The sequence below is a fragment of the Balaenoptera physalus genome (assembly GCF_965194825.1).
Source record: "Balaenoptera physalus genome assembly, chromosome: 13".
NCBI classification, from domain to species: domain Eukaryota; kingdom Metazoa; phylum Chordata; class Mammalia; order Artiodactyla; family Balaenopteridae; genus Balaenoptera; species Balaenoptera physalus.
Window position 1 is genome coordinate 9,167,519 of NC_138892.1, and position 21,490 is coordinate 9,189,008.

A 21,490-nucleotide genomic window follows, 5' to 3' on the forward strand; every position below is an offset into this window, starting at 1 on the left:
AGAGAGACTGCAAGCAGGCTTCCAGGAGGACCAGGGCAGGGTGGTGGGCCACTGGGCAGGGTGTGGGCCACGCTCCACCGCTCTGGACCTGGCCAAGTCACCTCATCTCTCTGATAGGCTCGGCAGATTTAGCAATTTAGAATTTGAACTTAAAGAAAAGAATCTGAACTTCAGACAAACCACAGATAACTTTAGTGTAAGTATGTCCCCAGTATTGTATGGGACATACTTGCACTAAAAAATTATTCGTGGCTTATTTGATATTCAAATTTAACCGTGCATCCTGGATTTTATCTGGCAGCCCGACTCTCTGAGGGGTGGCCAACACGTTTGCATGGCTGTCTACCTCTTGTCCTTCAGGCCCTGGCTCAAACGACTCCTCCCCAGAGAGGCCTCCCCTGACCGCCCCTCCCCTCAGTCACTCTCTGTCACATCACCTGGCCGTAGCCTTCTTGGCCCTCGCGGGCTCTAAAACAACCCCACTCATGTGTCTGTTTGCTGTCTATTTTCTGTCTCCCCCTCTGAGATGCAGACCCATCCATGCTGTATCCCCAGCACCTACCACAGGCCTAGCGCATAATAGGTGCTCAACAAACATCTATTGAAAGATGAAAGTGAGGAGCCATCAGGGAGGGGAGTGAGAAGATGTGGGTGACGTTGGGGCACTGTGCACTTGCTGATTTTTCATACCTCACCACTCCCGCTGGTGACTTGTCCCCTCTCCTGTGAGGCTCAGGGCTGACTAGGGGACAGAGCTTCCCTGGGCCCAGCCCGCAGGTGGGGCCTGGAGGTCTGCACCGGCCCAGCCCAGCCCAGGCTGGCCGCCCCTCCCCACAGGACCAGCCTCCTATCCACAGACTCCTAGGGCAGCCCTGTTACCATGGCAATGGCAATCCGAGGTCACAGCACTGGAAACCAGAGGATGCTTCCCTCCTGGAACGCCACCTCCAAGTCAGAATCTAATTCTCACTACAGTCATAATAGTGGTTTTGCATAATCGTCCATATATTAGTACCTAACATGCCAGTGTTTATTTGGTTAAAATTCATGAATTCAGGCCTAAATAAAAAGTGCTGATGGCCGAAGTTTTTCATTCTCTTAAAATGTTCTTGGTTTTTTTTTTTTTAAGTCAGTCTCTCTCCTTGACAGCAGCTTGCTTTTAATCCCATTATAAACGGGTAAGGGAGAGGAAAACAAAGCACGGCTCTGCTCCCCAGGGCCCCCCACCCGCACCCCAGCCTCAGCAGCAGAGCTGGACGCTAGCTCCCCGGAAGGGGCGGTGCGGGTCACCGTCACCCCTGGCATTGCCTCCCTGTGTGACCTGGCACATGCCATGCCGCCTCTCTGGGCCTCAGTTTCCTCAGGTAGGGAAATGAGGGAAGGGCTTAGTTAGTCTTGAAAATCCCTTCTGCTTCCAAAACATAGACATGTAGCTGACATGTGCTGAGGCTCAATCAGGCACCAGGCTCTGGGCTGGGGGAAGGGACTGTGGCTGCAGTCCTCTGACGGACGCAGTGTGATGGGGGCTCAGGAAACAGACAAGGACATCGGGGAAAAGCGTTGGTGTGGAGGAGAAGTGGAAGCTGGGGGGCAAAGACATGGGGCAGCCAGGAAGCCTTCCTGGAGGAAGTGACGTTTGAGCTGAGGCCTGAAGTGATAAGTAAGAGTTAGCCAAGGGATGGGGAGAAAAGGAACAGGGGAGTCTAGTGGGTGGGCCTCGTCCTATCGGACACTGGGGAAGAGGCGTGGGGTCAGCAGCACACGGATGGTCTGCACAGTGAGAGAGACTGAAGAGGCCTGGAAAGGGTGAAGAGGAGGGGCCTGGCCCCAAGGCTCCTGTGAGAACCAGGAGGCAGGGACAGCCTGGGGGCTGGGAGGGAAGAGAGAGTTCCAGAAGGAGGGATGGTCCTAGTGACAGCTGCCTCCACAGGGCTCAGCAGGGTGAGCTGCGGGGCTGAGGGACGTGGCCCTGGGGGTCAGCAGGGAGGGTTGGGAGGGGATGAACGTGTTTGGATGAGGAGGAGCTTGGGTCGGGGAGCAGGAGGGAAGCAAGTGTGAGGTGGGCCTGATTCAGGCCAGGGTCCCTGGTAAGGGAGGAGTCGAGGCTGGGACCCAGCCTTCCAGGTAGGGATAGGTGTTGGGGGACAGCGATCTAGAGATTTTGGACACGTGAAGTCCAGCAGGTCTGCCTCAAGGGGCTGGAGCAGGGGGTCTCCCCAGGGAGCCAGGGCTTGCTGCACCCTTCGGCCATGAGATCCTAGGCTGGGCAGCCAGACCAGGTCTCACAGGTGAAGAATGAGGCTCAGGCTGGGGCCTGGACCTGCACTTGGCCTGCTCTGTGGACAGCCTGCCTTGCCTCAGTTTCCTCAGCTGAAAATGAGGGTAACACCCCTCTCCGGACGGAGGCAGGCCCGTGGCCGGCACACGTGCACACGGTGCGTGCACAGCAGCCCTCACCAGGTGTCGCCTCTCTCCCTGCCCCCACTGCTCTATCTACCATGAGGCCGATGCCCAGGTAGAAAGGCCTTGGAAGGGCTCCCTTCTAGACACCCCGAGCAGGGAAAACATGGTACTCCGAGCAGCAGGGCTGGCAGCTGGGAGCGTCCATGTGGGTACCATGCAGAGGGGCCTAGACAGCTGCAGTGATTTCCCTGTTATCTCCCAGAGCTGCAGGGGCCACCAGAAGGGGATCACAGAGCAGAAATGGGGAAAGCAGGGGCGAGAGGACAGGATCACGCAGGGCCAGGGTTACAGGCCTGTCTGTGGGGTGGCCTCCGCTCACCTTGTTCTCCAGAGTGGGCGGGGCCTCAGAGAGGGAGGTGCAGTGTTGGAGGTTACATGCAATATCCCCGTGTCCCTGCCTTGGCCATGCCGAGACCCCCAGTCAGCCCCTGAAGAAAGACAGCACACACTGGGGGGGTGGGAGGCCCAGAAAAGGCTGTGAGGACCAGGCAGGCCCTCTAGCCACTAATTTGGCTATTCTGCTCCCACAGCTTGTTGACATCCAAGTGACCAGTGTCTGGACCTCTCTGGGCCCCTGGCCTCATCTGAAGGGCGGTGATGAGAGTGCCCTTCCCAGGGACGAAGCTGCAGGGAGCTTAGCCCGAGGCGAGGTTTTGCTGCATGCCCAGCCTTCATCCCCTCCTTCCAACAAGCGCACAGCGGTTCTCCTTGACAGTTCCTCCCTATCCTGCTCTCAGGCCATGATGCAGGTAGGTCACCCCCATCCCTGGATCCCCGAGTTCAGACCTGGCCAATCAGAGCATGGCACGTACCCCAGTCAACCTATGAGATTCCGTGAACTTTGCCAGACTGTCAGGGAGAGGAGCTCTCTTTCATCTGGGGATAGGCAGACAGGCCCAAAGCCTGGGCTGCTGGTGGCCACTAGGAGTGGAGGGAAGCAAACGCAGAAGGAAGCAGAGCCCAGAGGTGGAGAGAAACTTCATCCTAGCAACATAGTTGGAGCTCTTGATCCAACTGCACCTGAAGGCAACGCTACCTCTGGACTTTTTAGCTACTTGAGCCACTAAGTTATTTCCATCTTGTTTCTCACTTTCCTCCCTCCCTTCCTTTCCTCTCTTCTGGCTCTTTCTTTTTTTTCTTCTCAATTTCATTTGAGTTGGGTTTTTGTCCTTTGAAGCCAAAACAGTCCTGAAAATACCTATAGTTTGATTTCAGGAACAGTGCCAGGTGAGTAGACTATTACTCTCTGTGACCCTCTCACCCAGGTCCAGCATCTTAGCTACAGAACCAGAGTGCGAGAGCCAGGCCCTGCTTCCTCCCCAGCCCAGCAGTCCCCAACCCGTACCCTGGCCATGAGAGGACACTTTCAGGGGTGTCTCTAAGTCCCAGACACCCCAGGCCCCACAGCGTGGGCATGATGAACACATCACCACCCCACCCCCTAGGAAGCCCCCCAACTCTACACCCACCCTGCTGGAGAAAGAACAGCACAGACAACATGGAGAAATTCTGAAATAAGCTTCTGGGTTTTATTCAAAACAGCACTGGTGGCAGCTGCCGCTTGGTTTCTCTATCCCGGGCCATCTGGGCCAGCAGGTACCAGCGCCATCAGCAACTAGGAGGGAAGTTTATTCACACCATAGAAACTGTACAGCGACTGGGAGTGCGATAGTCACAGCAGCAGGGCTGGGTCGAGGGCTTCCAGGAGGAGGCGGCCTCTGTCTCCTCCCTAAACCCCAGCACGGCCCGGGTTCTGCCAGGAACACTGATTATTGCACAGAGACAAAAAGAGCATGTGTATCTGGGCTAAACAGCGGCTTCTAAGACCCCAAGCCCTTACACAGCGCAGCAAAGGGGGCCAGAGGTGGCCCTGGAAACAGAAAGCTCCAGTGGGAAGATTTGGGGGGAAGACAGGCAGACAGGTTGATACTGTGCACACTTCGTCCACTTTTAGGGGGCTGCCTGGTGCAGGAGGAGGCCCAGCAGGGGACAGGAAAAGGGTTTGGCCGGGTAGACTATGCCCCATCTGGTCTTGGGTCCCTTTGTACAGGCGTTGAGGGGCCCACCAGCCACCACTCTGCAGAAGCCTGCAAACAGACAGCTTGGGGTGTCCAGCACCAGGGTCCCCACTCTCCGCAGGGCCAGGCCATGTGCGTTAGGGTAGGTTTGTGCTTTTGTGATGGACAGGCCACAGGATCAGGGAGGGCCGAGGGGCTATTCACACAACCCTTAGCCATTTGGGCTTTTCCTGGCCAGCCAATCACAGCTTCCCTGGTCTCCCATCGCCTGTAGCTCCCAGGGAAAAGGCCAAGTGCCTGGGGTCAGCATTTGGGACCCTCCAGGAGCCAGCCCCATCTCCCACAACTCTCTCAGACAAAGCTTCTATCTTCCGTGTTCAGCTATTCCCACCTCCAGACACACCCTGCTCTGTCCAGCCCTCGCACCATTGCTCAGGCGATGCCTGGATCACTCTTCCCACGTGTCTGCTTGCTCTGGGGTCACTCAGTTCAGGGTAAAAGGATGGCTCTGTGTCAGACTCGCCCAGGATGTGTTCCCTGCCCAGCCACTTATAACCCGGTGACACCAAGAAAGTCACTTCCCTGGTCTGTGCATGGGGCAGCAGTGCACACGGCTCAGGGCCACCGTGCAGAGTAAACAGGATGACACCTGAGCCCAGAAGACGGAAGCCGCTGACCGGTGTCAGATGCCATCCCCTTGAACGCCAACCCACCCTCCACACACGGTCCTCTCAGGTCCCACTGGCCACCCTCTGGCCCCCAGCACACACGTCCCTCCAGGAACACGCTGCCGTGCGCAGCCACTGTGTGCCTGGCCCCCCCTCCACCTCGATGGCTGGGGCCAGCATGGCGCTGGGAGGGAGGGTGAGGCAGAGCCGGGCAGGCTACCCGTGCCCTCTTCTTCCCCAGACGAGCGGGCGTCCCCGTGATGAAACCATGGGCGTGGCAAAAGCAGCCAGCACAAGGCTCTCTGGAGCAGGCAGGCGGCTTGGGACTTGGGCCCGGCCTCCCTCACCAGCCAACAGGCCACCGGGGGCAGGAGGGGATGCGACCCCAGGCCCAGCCAACCTCCCACCCTGGAGGCTCCCGTCCTGGGAGGGAGCACAGCGTCTGGGGATCGCCTTGTGTGTCCTCATAGCGACCCCTCGAAGAGGACTGCCCACCACCACACTTCTGGGCGAGGAGAGGGAGGCTCCAGAAGCGCGGGGGCAGATCCAGGTCTCAACTCCCCCGCTGCCAAAAGAGGCCCGCGGCCAGGCTGTGCCTTCTGAATCTACCCACTTTGAAACACAGGGTCACTGTTTCACATTCCAGGTACTCAGGTGCTGGCCCCCCAACGGCGCCCTAGCCTCTTTGCTGCCCAGGCCCCGGGGGATCCTGGGGTGGCCCCTTCACCTCCCTGGGCCTTGGTTTCCTCAGGTGTAAAGTGGGCCTGGCAACCCTTCCCCCCACCAGCTCTGGGGGAAAGGCTTTGCAGGCCACATTGCCCTCTCCCTGTGCACAATGCCCAGGCCCAGGGGGCCCTATGCTGCCCAGAAGACACCCAGAGCCCATCAAGCAGACCCTCCCCACAACTTGCAGCCCAGCCCAAAGCCAGACTCTTTAAGGTCAGGGTTTGGGAACAAGGTCAAGGGCTCCTCAGTGGGGCCCAGCTGAAGCCACTGAGACGATCTCACACAGGCAAAGGGCCTGGTTATTCCTGAAGCACAGTGGGTCCCAACTTGCAGCCTTTCCCACCCCATGACCCCGGCGTGTCTGCAGACCATTCCACCACCACATCCCAACCTTCTTCAGACTGACTTCAAGTCCATTCACTGCTCAAAAACCTAGCCTTGACCTCAGCAATATGTCTGTGAAATCATGGGTTCAGTGTACTGTTTTTTTTCTAATAACTACTAAACTAAATGCATAACTAGTCAAATAAAAAAATACCTGTCCGTGAACCCATTTGGGAAGCATTGCAGCTCTGGGAAAGTGGGGGTGATGGGTATGAAACAGAAACCCAGAGACAAGCAGCGGGAGGAGGAGGGAGGATGTGGTCTCCAGGTGCCAAGCTGGGCATCACCCCTGATTAGAATCCTGTCAGATCTGCTTTACCCTGAACTCCATGGAGGGTGGGGAGAGGGGCAGCAGAGTAGCTCAGGGGACGGGGGGTTGTGAGGGAAGGGGGGGGGGGGTACAACCTCCTGGAATGGCCGTGGCTCAGGGTCCACCTGGGGGGTAAAAGGCAATAAGTAACGAGCCACTGACTGCCCGAGCCCAGGAGCCCCAGGGGCAGCCCGACCAGCACAGACCAGGCGGGTTCCCTTGACCTCCAAGCATCTCATCTGCTTAACGCCTCCACCTTTCCTCCCCCTCCTGCAGCCTTGCTGCCCTCAGCCCCCTTGGGGCAAAGCCACCTGGGCCGGGGACCTCACCTGAGGCAGAGGCCCCTGCCCAGCCTCGGAGCCGCCCTTCCCCCCACCCCTGCCCTAAAAAAATACAACTACTCACCCCTGGTTTTTCTAAAGAAAGACATCTAACTGGTTGACTAAGAGAGTTTGTGTGCTCTGGGGCATCTACAAAGGACTGTCACAACAACTAGACGGTCGGGAACAAGACAGACACCCCAACACCTGGACGGGCGGGATCTTAGCAGCGTTTCTTCTTTAAAGGAAAAAAATGCACCCTGAATTCCACCTCTTCTTCTGGGCCTGTCTCCCTGGCCACGGGACCCTGGGAGGCCTGAGAGCCCTCTCCAAGCTACTCTCAGCCCAGGGGAGACGCCAGAAATCACAGCTGCCAACGCCCGGGCAGGACCTTCTGCCCTGGAGTGGGTCTGGCCTGGGTCCCAAACATCAGGCCAAAGCCCCATCTGGGCCCGGACCCGCACTCCCCAACTTTAGCACTTTCTGGAAGTCATAAGCTCTCGGTAGAAAAAATAAATAAATATATATGTCTGTCTCTATGTATATGCATATGTATACACGTATATGCACGGGCAGGACCACGCTGAGCCCATCTGAGCCTCGGCAACCCAGACCCTGCTCCTCCCCCAGCCCTGGCGGCTCGGCGCGGCGCCCAGGTCGCGGACGAAGTATTGCTGTCTGCCCCTGGCTCCTGAGGTAAAGAAGGTGAGACGGGGCGGGCGGGCGGGCGGCGGCCCTCATCTCCTCCCCTGGCTCGCGGCGTCCCCGGGCTGCGGCTCCCCCGGCGGCGGCTGCGGCTCGGGCGCCCAGGGGCCCCGGGCGGCGGCCGGATCGGCCTGGCACGGCGGGTCCTTGCGGCGATCGGCGGCCCAGGAGGGGCTGCGGGCCAGGCCTTGGGACCGGGCGGCGGCGCGGGGGCGGCCGGGGCCGGCGGCCAGGCTGCTGGTACTGCTGAACCTGCGCGCGGGCGGGAGGCCGGGCGGCGGGGGCGGCGGCCCGAAGAGGGAGGTGAGCGAAAGGCTGCTGAGCGTCTCCGAGTGCTCGCTGCCCGCGCCCCCGCCGCCCCCGTCGGCCCGGCCGCCCGCGCCCTCCTCGTCCGACGGGTCCATGGAGTCGTGCTGGGTGCAGCCCGGGCTGGTGGAGCCCCCGCTGCTGTGGCTGCGCTGATGCGCCCGCAGCCCGCGCAGGCTGAACGGGCCCCGGCCCCGCAGGCTCGGGCGACGGCGGGCGGCTGGCGACGGGCCGGCGCGGAGCCCCGGGCCGGGCGCGGGCGGCCCCAGGGCGCGCCGCGGGCTGTCGCTCAGGGTCAGGCTGTCCTCCAGCGTGGTCTGCAAGCTGCCCGCCGAGCTGCTGCGGCTGCCCTCCAGCGACGTGTTGCTCCCCGTGGCCTGCGGGGAGGTCACAGGGGATGGGGGACCGCCCGGTGTCCCGCAGCCCGCCCCTCCCGGTGACACGCGGGCACGCCCAGCCCTCCTTCCAAGCCCTCAGGAACTCCCTCGGATCACACGCGCCATCCCAGGCTTCCCCTTCGCCCTACCACCACCTGTCTGAGCTCCTGGGTGGCCCTCCGACCCGGCCCCCTGCCCCACCCCACTCCCTGACCCTCGGGGACAGTCGGCGTCATCCTTCTCGGACCCCATCAGACCCTGGCCCCCGGTGGCGGCGGCGTAGGCTCCGGGCTCACTGGGGGTAAAAGCCATTGGGCCCCACCCCACCCCTCTGGGACCTCACTTCCCACCACCCTCCCCCTTGCTCAGCGGGGTCCTCCCGGCCCAACCACACTCCCCTTCCCCCACCCGCACCTCTGCTCTGGCTGCCGCCTGGAAAGTTCTTCCCGGCTGATACCCAGCCGCTTCACCCCTCACAGCCTTCCCAGCCCCTCTGCGCCCTCGCTCCCCGCACAGCATTCCTCCTGGCCCGTATCACTATCAAAGAGACTGTACTTTCCATGCATTTCTTTTGGTGTATCTTCTCTCCTCCCACATCCCTGCAACGCACTAAACACTAAACTGTAAACCCCAGGAGGCAGGGATTCTGTCATTGTGCTGCCCGCTGTAGCCTCCAAGCCTAGCACACAGCCAGGCGCGCAGCTGGGGTCCGCAGTCACCAAGCAAGCAAACGACTGCCAGGGCCCTGGGCCCCGCCCTCCCTCCGCCGCAGGGTGCCTCTCCCGGAGACCTGGTCCCTTCCCCCAGCACCCGCCCACAGAAGAGGGACCTCACGTCCGCTGACCCTAATCACACCCCAACCCCCTCAGAGCTCCACCCCACCCCCTGCAAAGCCTCCCAACGCCCCCTCCTCCCCATCCCCTCAAGCTAGATAGAGCCCATGACCTTCCTTCAGGGCCACCCCCACCCCCCCACCCGGCCTGGGCCCGCCCCACACTCGTCTGTCCCCAGATGCCCTAGGACCCGGCCCCGCCCACTTTATCAGCCTCTAGGGCCACCTCCTCCCTCAAGTCTCAGCACTACCCCCTCACTTTCCCAAGTGCCCCCAGCACTGCCGTGCCCCGTGCCTTTGGCTGGGCCCATCCCCTCCTCCTCCACCTTGGACTTAAGGGCCCCCCTCAGATGTACCCTGACAGGGGAGCTCTCAGAGCTGGGAGGTGCCATACCTGCTGAAGGAGGGTGCAGTTGACGCTCGGCAACCGCAGGGACGCCCAGGAGCCCTGCAGGGCAATCTTGGGGAGTGTCCCGGCACCAGTGCCCTTCTCCTGTCCTTTCTGGCTGGCGGCCACAGCAGGGTGGAAGAACTCGGCCGGCATGGGCAGGAGTGGGCTGGAGGCATCCGGGGAGAAGCGGCTCGGGGGCGCTGCTGCGGGGGGAGAAGAGGGGGCTGGAGAGCAGGCTCAGGCCCCTGAGGGTGGCTGGCAGGAAGGGGCCACCTAACAAACTGGCTGTGAGGCCATGGGCTCCCTCTCTGAGCCTCGGTGTCCCCTTTGTGAAAGCAAGAGAGGAACCCCGAGCCTGCCCGTGTGAGTCCTGGGAGGGTGGGCACTAGGCAAAGGCACAGGTTCTGGAGCCAAGCAGACCCAGGCTCAAGGCCCCCTGGGCTCCTTCCTCTGTGAAATGCGGACCAGCTGCCCACCTCGAGGAGTGGAGAGAAGGCTGTAAGAGCAAGAGGCAGCTGTGGAGCTCCCAGCCCCGTGCAGAGCAGTGCTCTCTATGACAGTCACCCCCCCCCCAGCTCCTGACACCCAGGAGGTCTGGCCAGGCCTGGGGTCCCCCCTAGGACAGCAGGCAGGATGGCAGAGCAGACAGAGTGCTGGGGATGGAGAGGGGCAAGGAGAGGGCGAGGGGGAAATGAGAGCTGGGGCCGGTCTGCGGGGGCAACCTCTGTCCACGGTCCCCTCAGTGCCTTCCAGGATGAAGATGGAAGCTTGAATGTCCCCAGGTAGGGGGATTCCTAATGTATGTCTTATTATTTAAGAAAAATGCTAATGAATGGTTAGGTAAAGAAGATGGGATTTCGTTGGATCAGAACGGCTCTTGGGTCCTGTGCCCCAACTTTTGGTTCAGGACGTCTGGGGTCTTGGCCCCTCAGCCATCATGTCCAGTCCAGAGGCCGTCAGCTTTAGGGAAGGTCCTCGGAAAAGTCACTCCACCCCCAGCTCCTGGAAAGCGCTCAAGGCCAGGCCTCCCAGAATAGTACTTGGGGTGAGCTCAGGGTCTGGGGGCCCCTCTCCTGCTGAGCTCACCCCTCTGCCCCCTTCCCCAGCCAGTGCTGTGAAGCCAGATCCCATCACCCTCCAAGGGGACTGGAGGTGAAGGTAAGTCCGTAATGGACCAGTCAACTGAGTCCTCCGTCCTCCCGCCCAGAGCCCAGCCACAAGCCCAAAGCGCTAACAGAGGATGCTGAGGGCGGGGCTTTGTATGAAAGGGCTGTTGAGGACAACAGGCTTTCTGTTGTTCAGCATTACCTTGTGTGACGATCTGTGGGATAAACACCTCTCGAATTCAGCTCTAGGAAAACCCTTCAATAATTAGGCAGCTTTCGTTCTGCTTGATGAGCTGTGTGCCAACGTGTTTCCTCTTTCACCACAGCTCCTGGGACACTCAGCGTGAATCTTCCACTAGCCTAGACTTCTGGTATAATTATGATCTCATTTCTCTGTATTGTTTGGCTCCTGATCTTCTGTCATTGTTCTATCAGGCCTGATATTCCTATCTTTTATTATCAGTTATCCATCTGATTCTTTCTGGACTCAATATAATAGTCTAGGCAAAAATACCAAGGAAAAAACTCAGCCCGCCCCCTCTGAAGCCAACACCCGAGATCAGGGCTGTGGGGAGCTGACGGGGCTCCCACCCCTCACCTTGGCTGCTCTCGTGTTTCAGCCAGGACCGGACGGGGTTGAATGGGATCGACTCCATCTCACACAGGAAGGTCTCCGGGCCCAACGAGACGGCCGTGTTGGATAAGGGGAAGAAGCATTCACCCAGGTCCCCTACCCGCATCGGCTCAGGCGGCTCCGGCTCACCCTACGGGAAAAGGGAGATGAAAGGGGCAGGATGGTGGAGGGGGGACAGCCTGCCACAGCTGCTTTCATGCCCCTGCTCTTCAGCCCTTTGCTTGGTCGCTCTCACTGCCTGGGAAGGCCTTCTCGCCTCCGCCACCTGGCCAGCAATCATCATCTTCCAAATCCTGGGTGAAAGGGCCCCGCCTCCAGGAAGCCCTCTCTGATGTCCCAGGCAGGTAGCAGTTTCCCACTCACTCCCCTCATGACTCTGAGATCCTTGAGGGTCTTCCTTGTCTCTGTAGCCAAGTGCCTAGTTCAGACCCTGGCCAGTAAAAAAGCCAAGTCTAGGCGGGTAAAGGCACCAGAAGATTGGCCAAGTGGCTGCAGGGCCTCCCTGTGAGCATGACCCTGGGCAGGTCCCTTCCTGTGGCTGAGTCTCCGCTCTCACAGCCATAAACGAGAGAGTAACCCCTCCTTCTGGGGCCTGGCACCCAGAAGCTGCCAGCCTTCCTTCCTGGCACTCCCTGGGCCTAACCCTTCTCAACCCTGCAGCCCAAGGCGACCTCTGCACAGTAAGCTCCTCAAAAGCTGCCTCAATGTCCCTTCCAAGGCAGATGAGCCCCCTACGAACTGTTCTTTGAGTCCTAATAAAACAGCACCCATCTAAGCCCAACGAGGCCCTAGAAACTGTGCACCCCAACATCCTGTGTGGAAAACAGTGCAGGGGTGCAGGAGATACAGGAAGGGGCTGGGGATGGGTGGCAGGAGCTGTAGGAGCTGTCAGCTGTCAGGGAGGGGACAGGGGGGCAGGGAGGGGCTGGGAAGATCCACTCCCCCCATCCCAGCCTTCCTGGAGCTGATGGAGGACAGCCCTGGGGGGCAGGGGTGCCAAACCCAGGCTGCCCCAGGAGTCAGGGGTCAGGGGGACCGAGGCTCTCTTAGGGCAGGGCCACAGCACCCCAACCTCAGGCCAGGGGCTCCCTCTCTCATCCCCGAGCTGGGGCAAGAACGACTTGGCCTTGAGGTCACAAGCCAGGTGGCAGACCTCCCCTGCCCGGGTCTGCAGGATCAACACAGTGGCCCTTCCAGCCCTCCTGGCCTCCTCAGACTGACCACCTCAAGGGCAGAGGTTGGGGACCAGCCCCAGGGCTGGCTTCCCTGCTCTGCCTTGCCCGGCTGTGTGACAGGACAAGCTAGCTCACTTCTCAGAGCTCTCATGTCCTCACGTGTGAAATGGAGCCACATTATCCCTGCCACACAGAGCTGGGGAATGGACACACTGAGTGCAAGTAAAGTCTGGCACACAGTAGGTGCTTGCACCTGTTTCAACTCTTCAGCCTTATGGCCCCCTTGTAAGTTTGGCCCGCCAGGGACAACTCCCATTAAATGGATCAAAAACATCCAAGGCTACAGTGAGTGGCCAAGGCCACTTGGATGCTATGATTGGAGCCCTGGCTGGCCTCGTTGCTGTGTGACTTCAGGTAAATCACTCCACCTCTCTGTTCCCAGCCCTCATCTGATCAACAGGAGATGAGGGCCCAGCACACAGTGGGTGTCACTTAAATGGTGACCCAGGAAGGAGCAGCGTTCTGGCACAGCAGGCAGAGGCCAGGCTCAAGGACAGATCCGCCTGCCCAGGAGCCCACCGGGCGCTCACCTTGCTGTCTCTGGGGCCGGGTGGGCAGGCTGCGGGGTCCTCCAGACTCAGGTCATCGCCAAGCAGGATGGACGAGGACCTGTCTGAGTTCAGGGAGAAGGCCTCTGTCTCGGCCAGCTGCACCTGCAGGGAGAGGCGGCAGCGTCGGGTCACCCCTGGGGCTGGGATGGGGCAGTCCGGTCCTCCAGAAAGACGCAGGGCAGGGGTCAGAGAGGACCAGAGATCTGAGAATGGACAGCATGTCCACCCTGTGAAGGGACCCAGCCTGGGCAGGGGGTGGGAGACGACACGAGGGTGTCACAGCCAGCAGAGCGCCAGGCCTGGGCTGGGCTGGAGAGCAGGTGAGCTGCCGTGAGCTGTGAACCAAAGCTGGTCTGCTTGCCCCCAGGCCAAGTGCCACTAGAGGCTGGCTGGGTCTGACTCACCCATGGCCCTGTGCAGGCTACCCGCACGTGCAGAGGTGTTTGCAAGCCCGGAGGACCCTGGGGAATTTGAAGCCACTTCAGGCTAGGGGGGTTCCCAGGGGCTGGAACACCCCTGGGGAGGAGCTCAGGGCCCCACATTGCTAGGGAGAGGGGAGAGGGCCCGCCTGAGCCTGCACAAGACAGACCCGAGGCCACTGGACGCCCTGGGATGCCCATCCGGGAAACTCCGCCTGGAGTTTGTCACAGAAAAGGCAAACTGCACCAAAGGTGACACATGGGCTTCCTGCTGGCCCCAGCAGCCCACCACCAAGGTGGGCCCTGTCTGAGCACCCACTGTGTACAGACACAGAGAGGGGCCTCGCAGCTCCTGAGGCCACGCCACAGGCCTGCACTGAGCGGAGGGACAGGCCAGCCCGAGCTCGGGGAGGCAGGTCTGCCACAGCCCCCCGGGCAGCGTCGGCCAAGTCGGGCCAGCCAGGCCTCCGCCCAGAGCTGCTCTCCCCTCCGGCTGGCCCCCCACCCCGAGGCCCCAGCTCCCTCCGGGGCTGCCACTACCTCCTGCTTGTCGTGGTGACACTTCTCGCAGCCGGCCGGCGAGGAGTAGTGGTGGAAGATGGAGCCAGACAGGTTGTCGATGATGGTCAGCTCCCCCTCCAAGGAGTCCTTGATGATTAAAGAGACGCTGTCCAGCCACAGGTTCTCCTAGGCGGACGGGGCGGGGTGGGGACAGGCGGGATTATCGGCCGGGTCGGGACGGCGGGGTGGGCGGGCACAGCTGCCCTCCTGGTTCTCTGCCCGTGGCCTGGGCCCGACCCCTCATCACAGGGTCGCCCCATCAGTGGAGCTGAGCGAGTGGGGCCCGAAACGACAGAGCTTTCTGCCCGAGGCCCCCGGCCCAGCTGCCCTCCCGGCCCTCGGCGACCCCGCTGCCCTCTCCGGGCCCCGCCCACCTGGGCTGGCGAGTAGCAGTTTCGGATCAGGTGGCCCTCGGCGTCGCCCGCGCTACCCGCCCCTCCTGGCCCGCGGCCAGGCACGTGCGCCCCCGGGGAGCCGGCAGGTGGCCGCGGGCCGGGGCCCAGGCCGTGGGCCATCTCCAGCTCGAGCTCGGCGTCCATCTCGGCGTCCTCCTGGGCCTCCTTGTTGCTGTCGTCCAGGTGCTTCATGAGCACGGCCACCACCACGTTGATGAGCACGAACTGGGCCGTGAGCACGAAGCTGACGAAGTACAGCGGCGACACGAACTGCAGGCTGCTCAGGCAGCTGCGCTCGTCATGCGTGCAGTCCCGCAGCGTGTCCTGCGCCCGGCGGGGCGGGGAGGCAGTGGTGAGGCCCGGGGGCCTCCAGGCACAGGCCTCATCTCTGTCCCCACGAGCCCCTCCCCGCCCAGTCCAGGCCAGATCGCGGGCCAGAGCCGGGGAGCCTGCGCTGGGTGATGGGCAGTGAGGCCAACGCCGAGGGCCTGGCACCCGGAGGAGCGGTGCCCGGAGCCCCTGGCCCTGGCCGTGGGCCCCCAGTCTCCTCTGGCCCTGGGCGGAGTCCTGTCCCCTAGAATCTGAGCACTGACCCCAGAGCAGCACTTAGGGGCGGACAGAGACCCTAGCCTCATCTCCACCTCACTGTGCTTCAGGGTCCCGGGCAGGTCCCTCTGCTTCTCTGTGCCCTGCACCCTCCTCCCGTGTGCGATGGGGCGTTGGGCAGGCAGAGGGCCCAGGAGCCCTGGCTGTCAGGACCCGGAAGCCAGCCCAACTCTCCCTCCCCAGCCCACCCACGTGTACCTTCATGATCCCGTTCCAGTTGTCGCCAGTGGAGACCTGGAAGAGCGTGAGGAAGGCCATGCCGAAGTTCTCGAAGGTGGCGTGCCGACTCATGCCCTCACACGGGTTCTCGTCATTGCACACTGCAAGGAGAGTGGGGTCAGCCCGGGCCGCCCTGCACTGCTGCCTCTCGGCCTCATCTCAGAATCCCCACGGCAACCTCAGAGGTGCGTGCGGACTGTGCCCAGCCCACAGATGGAGAAACTGAGGCTCGAGGAGGTGGCACACAAGCTGGGACTCAAATTCCGGTAAGCCTGGCTCCTCCCTCCACCCAGGTATCAATTCCTGAGAGAGAGGATGGGGTGGGTAAGGGCCAATGCCCAAGGGAGCCCCACTTTCTGGAGTCAGCCCTGTGCAGGGCTGGGCTGGATGTGGGCTGTGTTGCCCTTGGTCTGTGCCCCGGCCACTCTGCCTGCTGGGGCGGCACTGGCTCTGGACGGGCACCGGCAGGTGGAGCCGGAAGGGGCAACCCTGAGAGGCCAGACAGTTGGGGGGCCCCAAGTTGGCGGTCCACTGCACAGGCCTGGGTGTGCCTGCGGACCCAGGCTAGCGTCTCTCAAAAGCTCCTATTCACACTGGGAGGGGCATGTGGATGGCTGAGGGTCGCCCGTCCATCCCCCCCAGGCCTGCTCTGGGGGCATCTCCCCAATACAAAGACCTTGACGGGACAGTCTGGTGGGGGAGTGTGTCTCAGGCCTCCCCACCCTGCCGAGGCCCTCCACCAGACCTGTTCCACGAACCCCCCAACCCCAGGCCTGCTTCAGGCGTCACTCACCCAGCTTCCCAAAGAGCTCCACTCCCAGGGCAGCGTAGATGAAGAAGAGCAGCATGAAGAGGAGGCCCAGGTTGCCCACCTGTGGGGACAGCAGGTGGGACTGGGCAGGGCCTGGGGAGGTGGCGGGTGGCAGGCTCCAGGCAAAGGACCAGCCTGAGGGTCCGGGCAGCTGTAACATTTCACCAGGCCCTGTGTCCGTGTCTGCCACCCCCGCACGACCTCCTGGAGGGCGGGCCAGGTCTGGCACAGAGCACAGGACCATAATAAAACACATGTGGAGCCTTTGCTGTGAGAGGCCCAGTTTCAAGCACTCCACATTCATTACTGCACACAGGGATCTATGAACTCTCTTTTACCTGCATTCTTCAGGTGAAGAAACAGATGCACTGAGAGGTGAAGTACTTGCCCAGGGCCACATCGCTAGTAAGTGGTAGGACTGGGATCAAGCCCAGCAGGCTGGCCCCAGGGTCCATGCACACAGTCGCTACACCTGTGTGTGGTTAGTACCATCCCACAGATGAATGGAGAGAGAGAGGAAAGGAAGGTGCAGCAATAATGCCACCCCCTCCACGAAGCCTGCCTGGATTCCTTCAGGCAGACCAGGATGCAGTCTGACAGCATGAGAGTAACTGGTGTGTCCCTGTCACTGTCTCTGCCAGTCTGGGAAGTCCTTGAGAGCAGGGACATGGCTGGATTAATTCAGATCTGCTTCCTCAGGCCAGCACGGGCCCCGGCCACAGAGCGGAGTGAACATAGGAATCATGCAAGACTGGGGGCCCCAGAAGCCTCCTGCAAACGCAGCCACCCCCATCCCACAGCTCCTGTGGGAGAAAAACACTGTAGATTCCAAACCTATTTCAAATCTATCCATAGTCCAGAGACCGCCTTTAACTCGTGTTATGGATGAGATAAGGCTCAAAAATGTTCCTGCCCTAGAAATGAAGTATCTCCAAGAACCCTCAGAAGACCTGCATGAATAGAATCCTAGGATGTTTGCATTAATTGCTGAAAAATAAACCACGTTAATCACAGACTCCTAATGCTTCTCTGCTGCAGACAAGGGTTTCCTTCCGATCTGTGCTACAATCACACCAACAGTGTCTGACTAATTAAATGATGCTCGTTCATTAATGAAACAAGCACTCATTGAGTACCTCTGAGGCCAGATGTGAGGCCCCGACTGCCGAAAGGAATCGGCAGGGCCTGAGCCTCAGCACAGCTTCCCACCCTGTGCGGGCCCAGGTCAGCGTTTCTTCGACCTCACCTTTCCTACCAGCTCCCCCTCTTCCCTGCCGTCAGCATCTCCGAGTCTGCACGGCTACAGCAGCCTCCTCAACGGCCTCCCTCCCTCCAGCCTCTCCCTCAATCCATTCTCCTCATGGTCACCAGAGCAACCTTCTTAAAGGCAGCTCTGCTTGAGGCCTCCCTTATCCAGACCCTCCCGTGGCTCTCACTGCCCACAGGACAAAGCCCAGGTTTGCTGTCTTGGCATCTAAGGCCTGTGTGATCCTGTCCTGCGGACCCCCTTCCAGTCTGATTTTCCACCCCGACTCCAACCACACAGAAAACAGACCCCATTTGCATATTCTGTTTCCTCTTCAGGGAAGACCCTCTCTCTGTCTTTGCCTGTTAAATGCCTCCTCCCCACCCCTCAATACCCAGATCACGGGTCACCTCCTCTGAGAAGCCTTCCCTGATGCCTCCTCCCTCTGAGTGCCTGAGGCAAAGCCTGGAAGGATGGGGCTGAAGTTTCATTTTCATATCACTTTACATAGAACCGAGGAAATGTCCAGGGTCAGCTAGTAGATGGTGAGGGGTAAGCCCCTCACCCCAATACCACATGGTTCTTGGCACACGCATCTCTTAAAGTATAATTACTGTCACGTGTCTCCTACTTGAGGCTGGGACCTCCTAGGCATCTCCACGTGCCCTGTGCCAACTCAGGGCTGGCCTGGGAGCCACCCTAGGATGCCCAGGGGTCAGAACAAGGGGAAAGGGGGAGGGGCAGGGGCAAGGAGGCCAGGCAGGCTGGGGGCACACACTTGCCACCCCCATTTCCATCCTTAGCAGACTCTTACCTGGCACTGCCTATGATCCAGGTACTGTTCAGTGCTTTATAAGCTTTAACTATTTTAAACCTCACAACACCCCTTTGAGGTAAGCGCTGATATCATCCCCCATTTCACAGGCAAGAAAATCAGGGCACGAGAGATTGAGTCACACACCCAGGCTCTCACGGGGGATGAGGCTTTGACCACAGGTCAAAAGGGCTTGAGTCTGGGCTCCAACCCACTTCCTGTCTACACCCCACCCCCCCAAGCCCAGCATTCACCCTCCGTCTCCCAGGTGACAAATTCCTCTGAAGAGATTTCATGTTAGGAAAGACCACAGCTCTCTGAACGAAGGCCCTTGCTTTCCACCCAGACCTGCTGTAAGCCGTGTCACTTTCCCTTTGCAGCTAGGCTGCTGGGAAGCTCACACCAACCTCAGAAACAGAACTCATTAACATCCTTAGCCCAGGTTCCTGAGAGAATTAGCTTTGCTTTCACCTGCCCCGGGCTGTTAATCTTTTATCCTCATTTTTAGCATGCTGTATCCGTGCCTTTTACTTTAAGACACTTAAAGTTCCTTAAGACTAGGTGAGTCATAACGAATACATGAATGTATATGAGGCTCACCTCCGAGTGAGGTGAGACCACACTGAGGGGAGGGAGAAGGGGAGCCATCAGTAGTCAGGACGGTCGGGGAGGGGGAGCCTGGGACCGCAGAATTCCGAGGGGGGTGAAAGATGCACCACCCTCTGTGGCCCTGACCCATCTCCCTTCCGCTCACCGATGTGGGGGGCTTTCCTAACTTCCCAGGGTTCTCACGCAGGTCAGGGTTTCATGCTGTCCCCTCCTAGAATGTCATATCTGTCACCTCTCCATCCACATCACCACCTCTCCTACCAAGCCACCTTACAAGGTCAAGGTCAAAGTGCCCTGACGCCTTCCCGGGTTCCCCAGTGTGAGGGCCTCTCCCCGCGCCGCCCGGAGGCCTCTGTCTTCTCCACCAGGCTGGTGACTCCTGAGGGCAGAACATGGGTGCTCAACGGCCAGCCCAGGGCCCGGTACACAGCAGGCACGGGCAAGCGCTTGGCGACTCAGGGAGAAAGCAGCAGAGGGGACCCGCCCATCTCTCACAGCCCCCGGCTCACATTTGCTTCTCTGGAGGTGGGAGAGAAGGGAAGTCAGGGCCCATGCCCCCCAGGGCCCCAGAGAGGGTCCAAAGGAGCAGCTCTTACCTGGGGCAGAGCTTGCACCACGGTGTCCAGCAGGGCCCGCATCCCCGTGGCCATCTTCAGCAGCTTCAGCACTGTGGGCGACACCCAGCCCGGCCCACTCAGCCCGGGCCAGTGGGGACAGGCGTGTGCACGTATGTGCTCGTGTGTGAATGCAGGAGAGTGAGAAAGTGGAGGAGCGTGAAATCAAGGATGACAGCTCTGCGATGCCGTACTACAAGCACGTGGGTTCAGCTGAACAGGGCGGGGCCGGGGGGTGGGTGCACAAAAACGTGTGTGCCCAAGGTCGGGGCGTCGGTGTAAAAAAGTCCAAGAGAAGGGGGGCAGGCACAGTGGGAATGGAGGGACATTAGGTGTGTGAGTGAGTGCGTAATTCACCGTGATGAGGCCACGATGACCGACGCGTGAGTGGCCCTGGGGTCTCTCCCTTCCCCTCTGGCTGGAGAGGGCCCCAGTGTTACTGCTGAGTTTCTCCACTGGCCCCCGCACCACTTCAGAATCTGGGGGCAACAGGCAGGGCAGGTGGAAGGGTGAGCACTAAGGCAGGAGCTTTTTGAAAGAAGTGTGAGGACAGCCGTGGGGAGAAAGGGAGGCTTCTGGGAGAAGAAAGAGGATTTCAAGGAAAGCGCGTCCCAGGCAGTGTTGGAGAAATGCTGGTGAGGACCCAGTGTCTTCCCGGCTGCACTGGGTTCCTTTCAACCCAACCTGAGACTGGACCGCAAGGATCAGGGTGTTATATGGAGGGGGCGTGCAGGGTGCAGTACAGAGCTGTCAGAACGAGGGTGCGTGTGTGCCCACGGGATGGTGGGTTGAGTGTGAATCAGGTATGGGCTCCTCCTGGCTCCTGTTCCCCTGCTCAGCGGGAGGCCCATGCTGCCCCGCAGCCCTCCCCCACCTGTCCCCACCCGGTGCCCGGCCCGCCCCTAACCCCGGGCAATGCGCAGGACCCGCATGATGCGGATGATGGTGGGGTTGATGGGCAGCGCCGCGTTGATCTCGATCTCCTCCAGCGTGATGCCCATGACAGACAGCAGCACGATGGCCAGGTCCAGCTGGTTCCACCTTTGCGGCCGGGCAGAGGAGGGCAGGAGTGAGAAGCAGGGTGAGAGGCACTCGAGGTTAGATACGCCCCAGCTGGGAGGAACTTCCCAGCTCTCCACCCTCCTGCCATGGCCCAAGGGGATCCCTAACAGCCCCTCCAGACCCCAATGGTTCCAGCTCCTTCTCTGCCCCCCACAGCCTCTGATCCCTCAAGCAAGAGGCTGACCAGGCTAAATGAACATCTCTGGCCTCTGCAGGGAAAGAGGAATGGGCTCTGACTCCTAGGTCTGAATCTTGAGCCAGATGCTCCCCCTGTGTGGCCTTGGGCTAGTCCATCAACCTCTCTGGGCCCAATGTGTTCCCTCTGAAAAGAAGGACTAGCATGAGGTATGCCCTTCTCTGCCTGTGGGGTATGGAGAACCCACAAGAGATGAGCTGAGGAGGGCTTGGCAGAATGCCCTGCACCCATCAGGGCTGTAGGCAGCACACACCTGGGGTCCCTGGCCATCAGTGCCCAGACACTTATTGGTTCCCCTCCTCCAGCTGCTCCAGGCTTTCCCAGAGGTCAGGACTGCTTCCCCATCCTGTAGCCCACTCTCTGCTGCCCCAGCCCAGCTGCTCACCGGTCCTTGAAGAAGCGCCTCAGACCAAATGCCACCAGCTTCAGCACAGCCTCCAGCACAAAGACAGTGGTGAACATGTAGTTGCAGTACTTGAGGGCTGTCTCCAGAGACTGCAGGGGCAGCAAAGAGAAGCATGATCCAGGCCCCATGACCTGTTCCCCCACCTTACTCCAGCCAGAAAATCTCTGCCTTTTAAGGGGAAAATTTACTCCATTCACATTTAATGCAATGATTTACATATCTACTTTTATGCTTTCCACCTTACTTAATGTGTATGATTTACTTTACATTGCTGTTTTCTTTTCCTTATTTCTGCTGGCTTGGTCCAATTGCCACTCTATGGAGGCAGTATGGGGTAATGGTTAAGGGTTGTGGTTAAGAACCAGACTGCCTAGATTTGAATCCAGACTCAGCACTTACTCCTTATTCACTGTGTAACCTTGGCAAGTCACTTGACCTCTCTGGGACTTAGTTTTCTGATCTATGAATTGGGGATGATAATAGCACCCACCTCAGAAAGCTGTTAT

At 60.1% G+C, this 21,490-nt stretch overlaps 1 protein-coding gene across 3 annotated transcripts in view; it reads right to left on the reverse strand.

The window, feature by feature from the left end:
* Positions 1-3,970: 3,970 nt before the first annotated feature.
* Positions 3,971-21,490, reverse strand: part of CACNA1I (calcium voltage-gated channel subunit alpha1 I) — a 118,402-nt gene continuing 100,882 nt past the window's right edge. For 2 of the 3 annotated variants that reach the window (XM_082420567.1, XM_082420566.1), the window contains 11 exons: positions 20,964-21,073; positions 20,228-20,361; positions 19,303-19,373; positions 16,020-16,098; positions 15,206-15,327; positions 14,381-14,725; positions 13,986-14,132; positions 13,006-13,128; positions 11,205-11,370; positions 9,504-9,700; positions 3,971-8,277 (listed from right to left, as the gene is read on the reverse strand). In XM_082420567.1, the coding sequence (XP_082276693.1) occupies positions 7,627-8,277; positions 9,504-9,700; positions 11,205-11,370; positions 13,006-13,128; positions 13,986-14,132; positions 14,381-14,725; positions 15,206-15,327; positions 16,020-16,098; positions 19,303-19,373; positions 20,228-20,361; positions 20,964-21,073 (2,145 nt within the window). In that variant the 3' untranslated portion in view covers positions 3,971-7,626. Of the gene's footprint in view, positions 8,278-9,503; positions 9,704-11,204; positions 11,371-13,005; positions 13,129-13,985; positions 14,133-14,380; positions 14,726-15,205; positions 15,328-16,019; positions 16,099-19,302; positions 19,374-20,227; positions 20,362-20,963; positions 21,074-21,490 lie in introns of all 3 variants that reach the window. The other variant, XM_082420565.1, reaches the window with a different exon arrangement.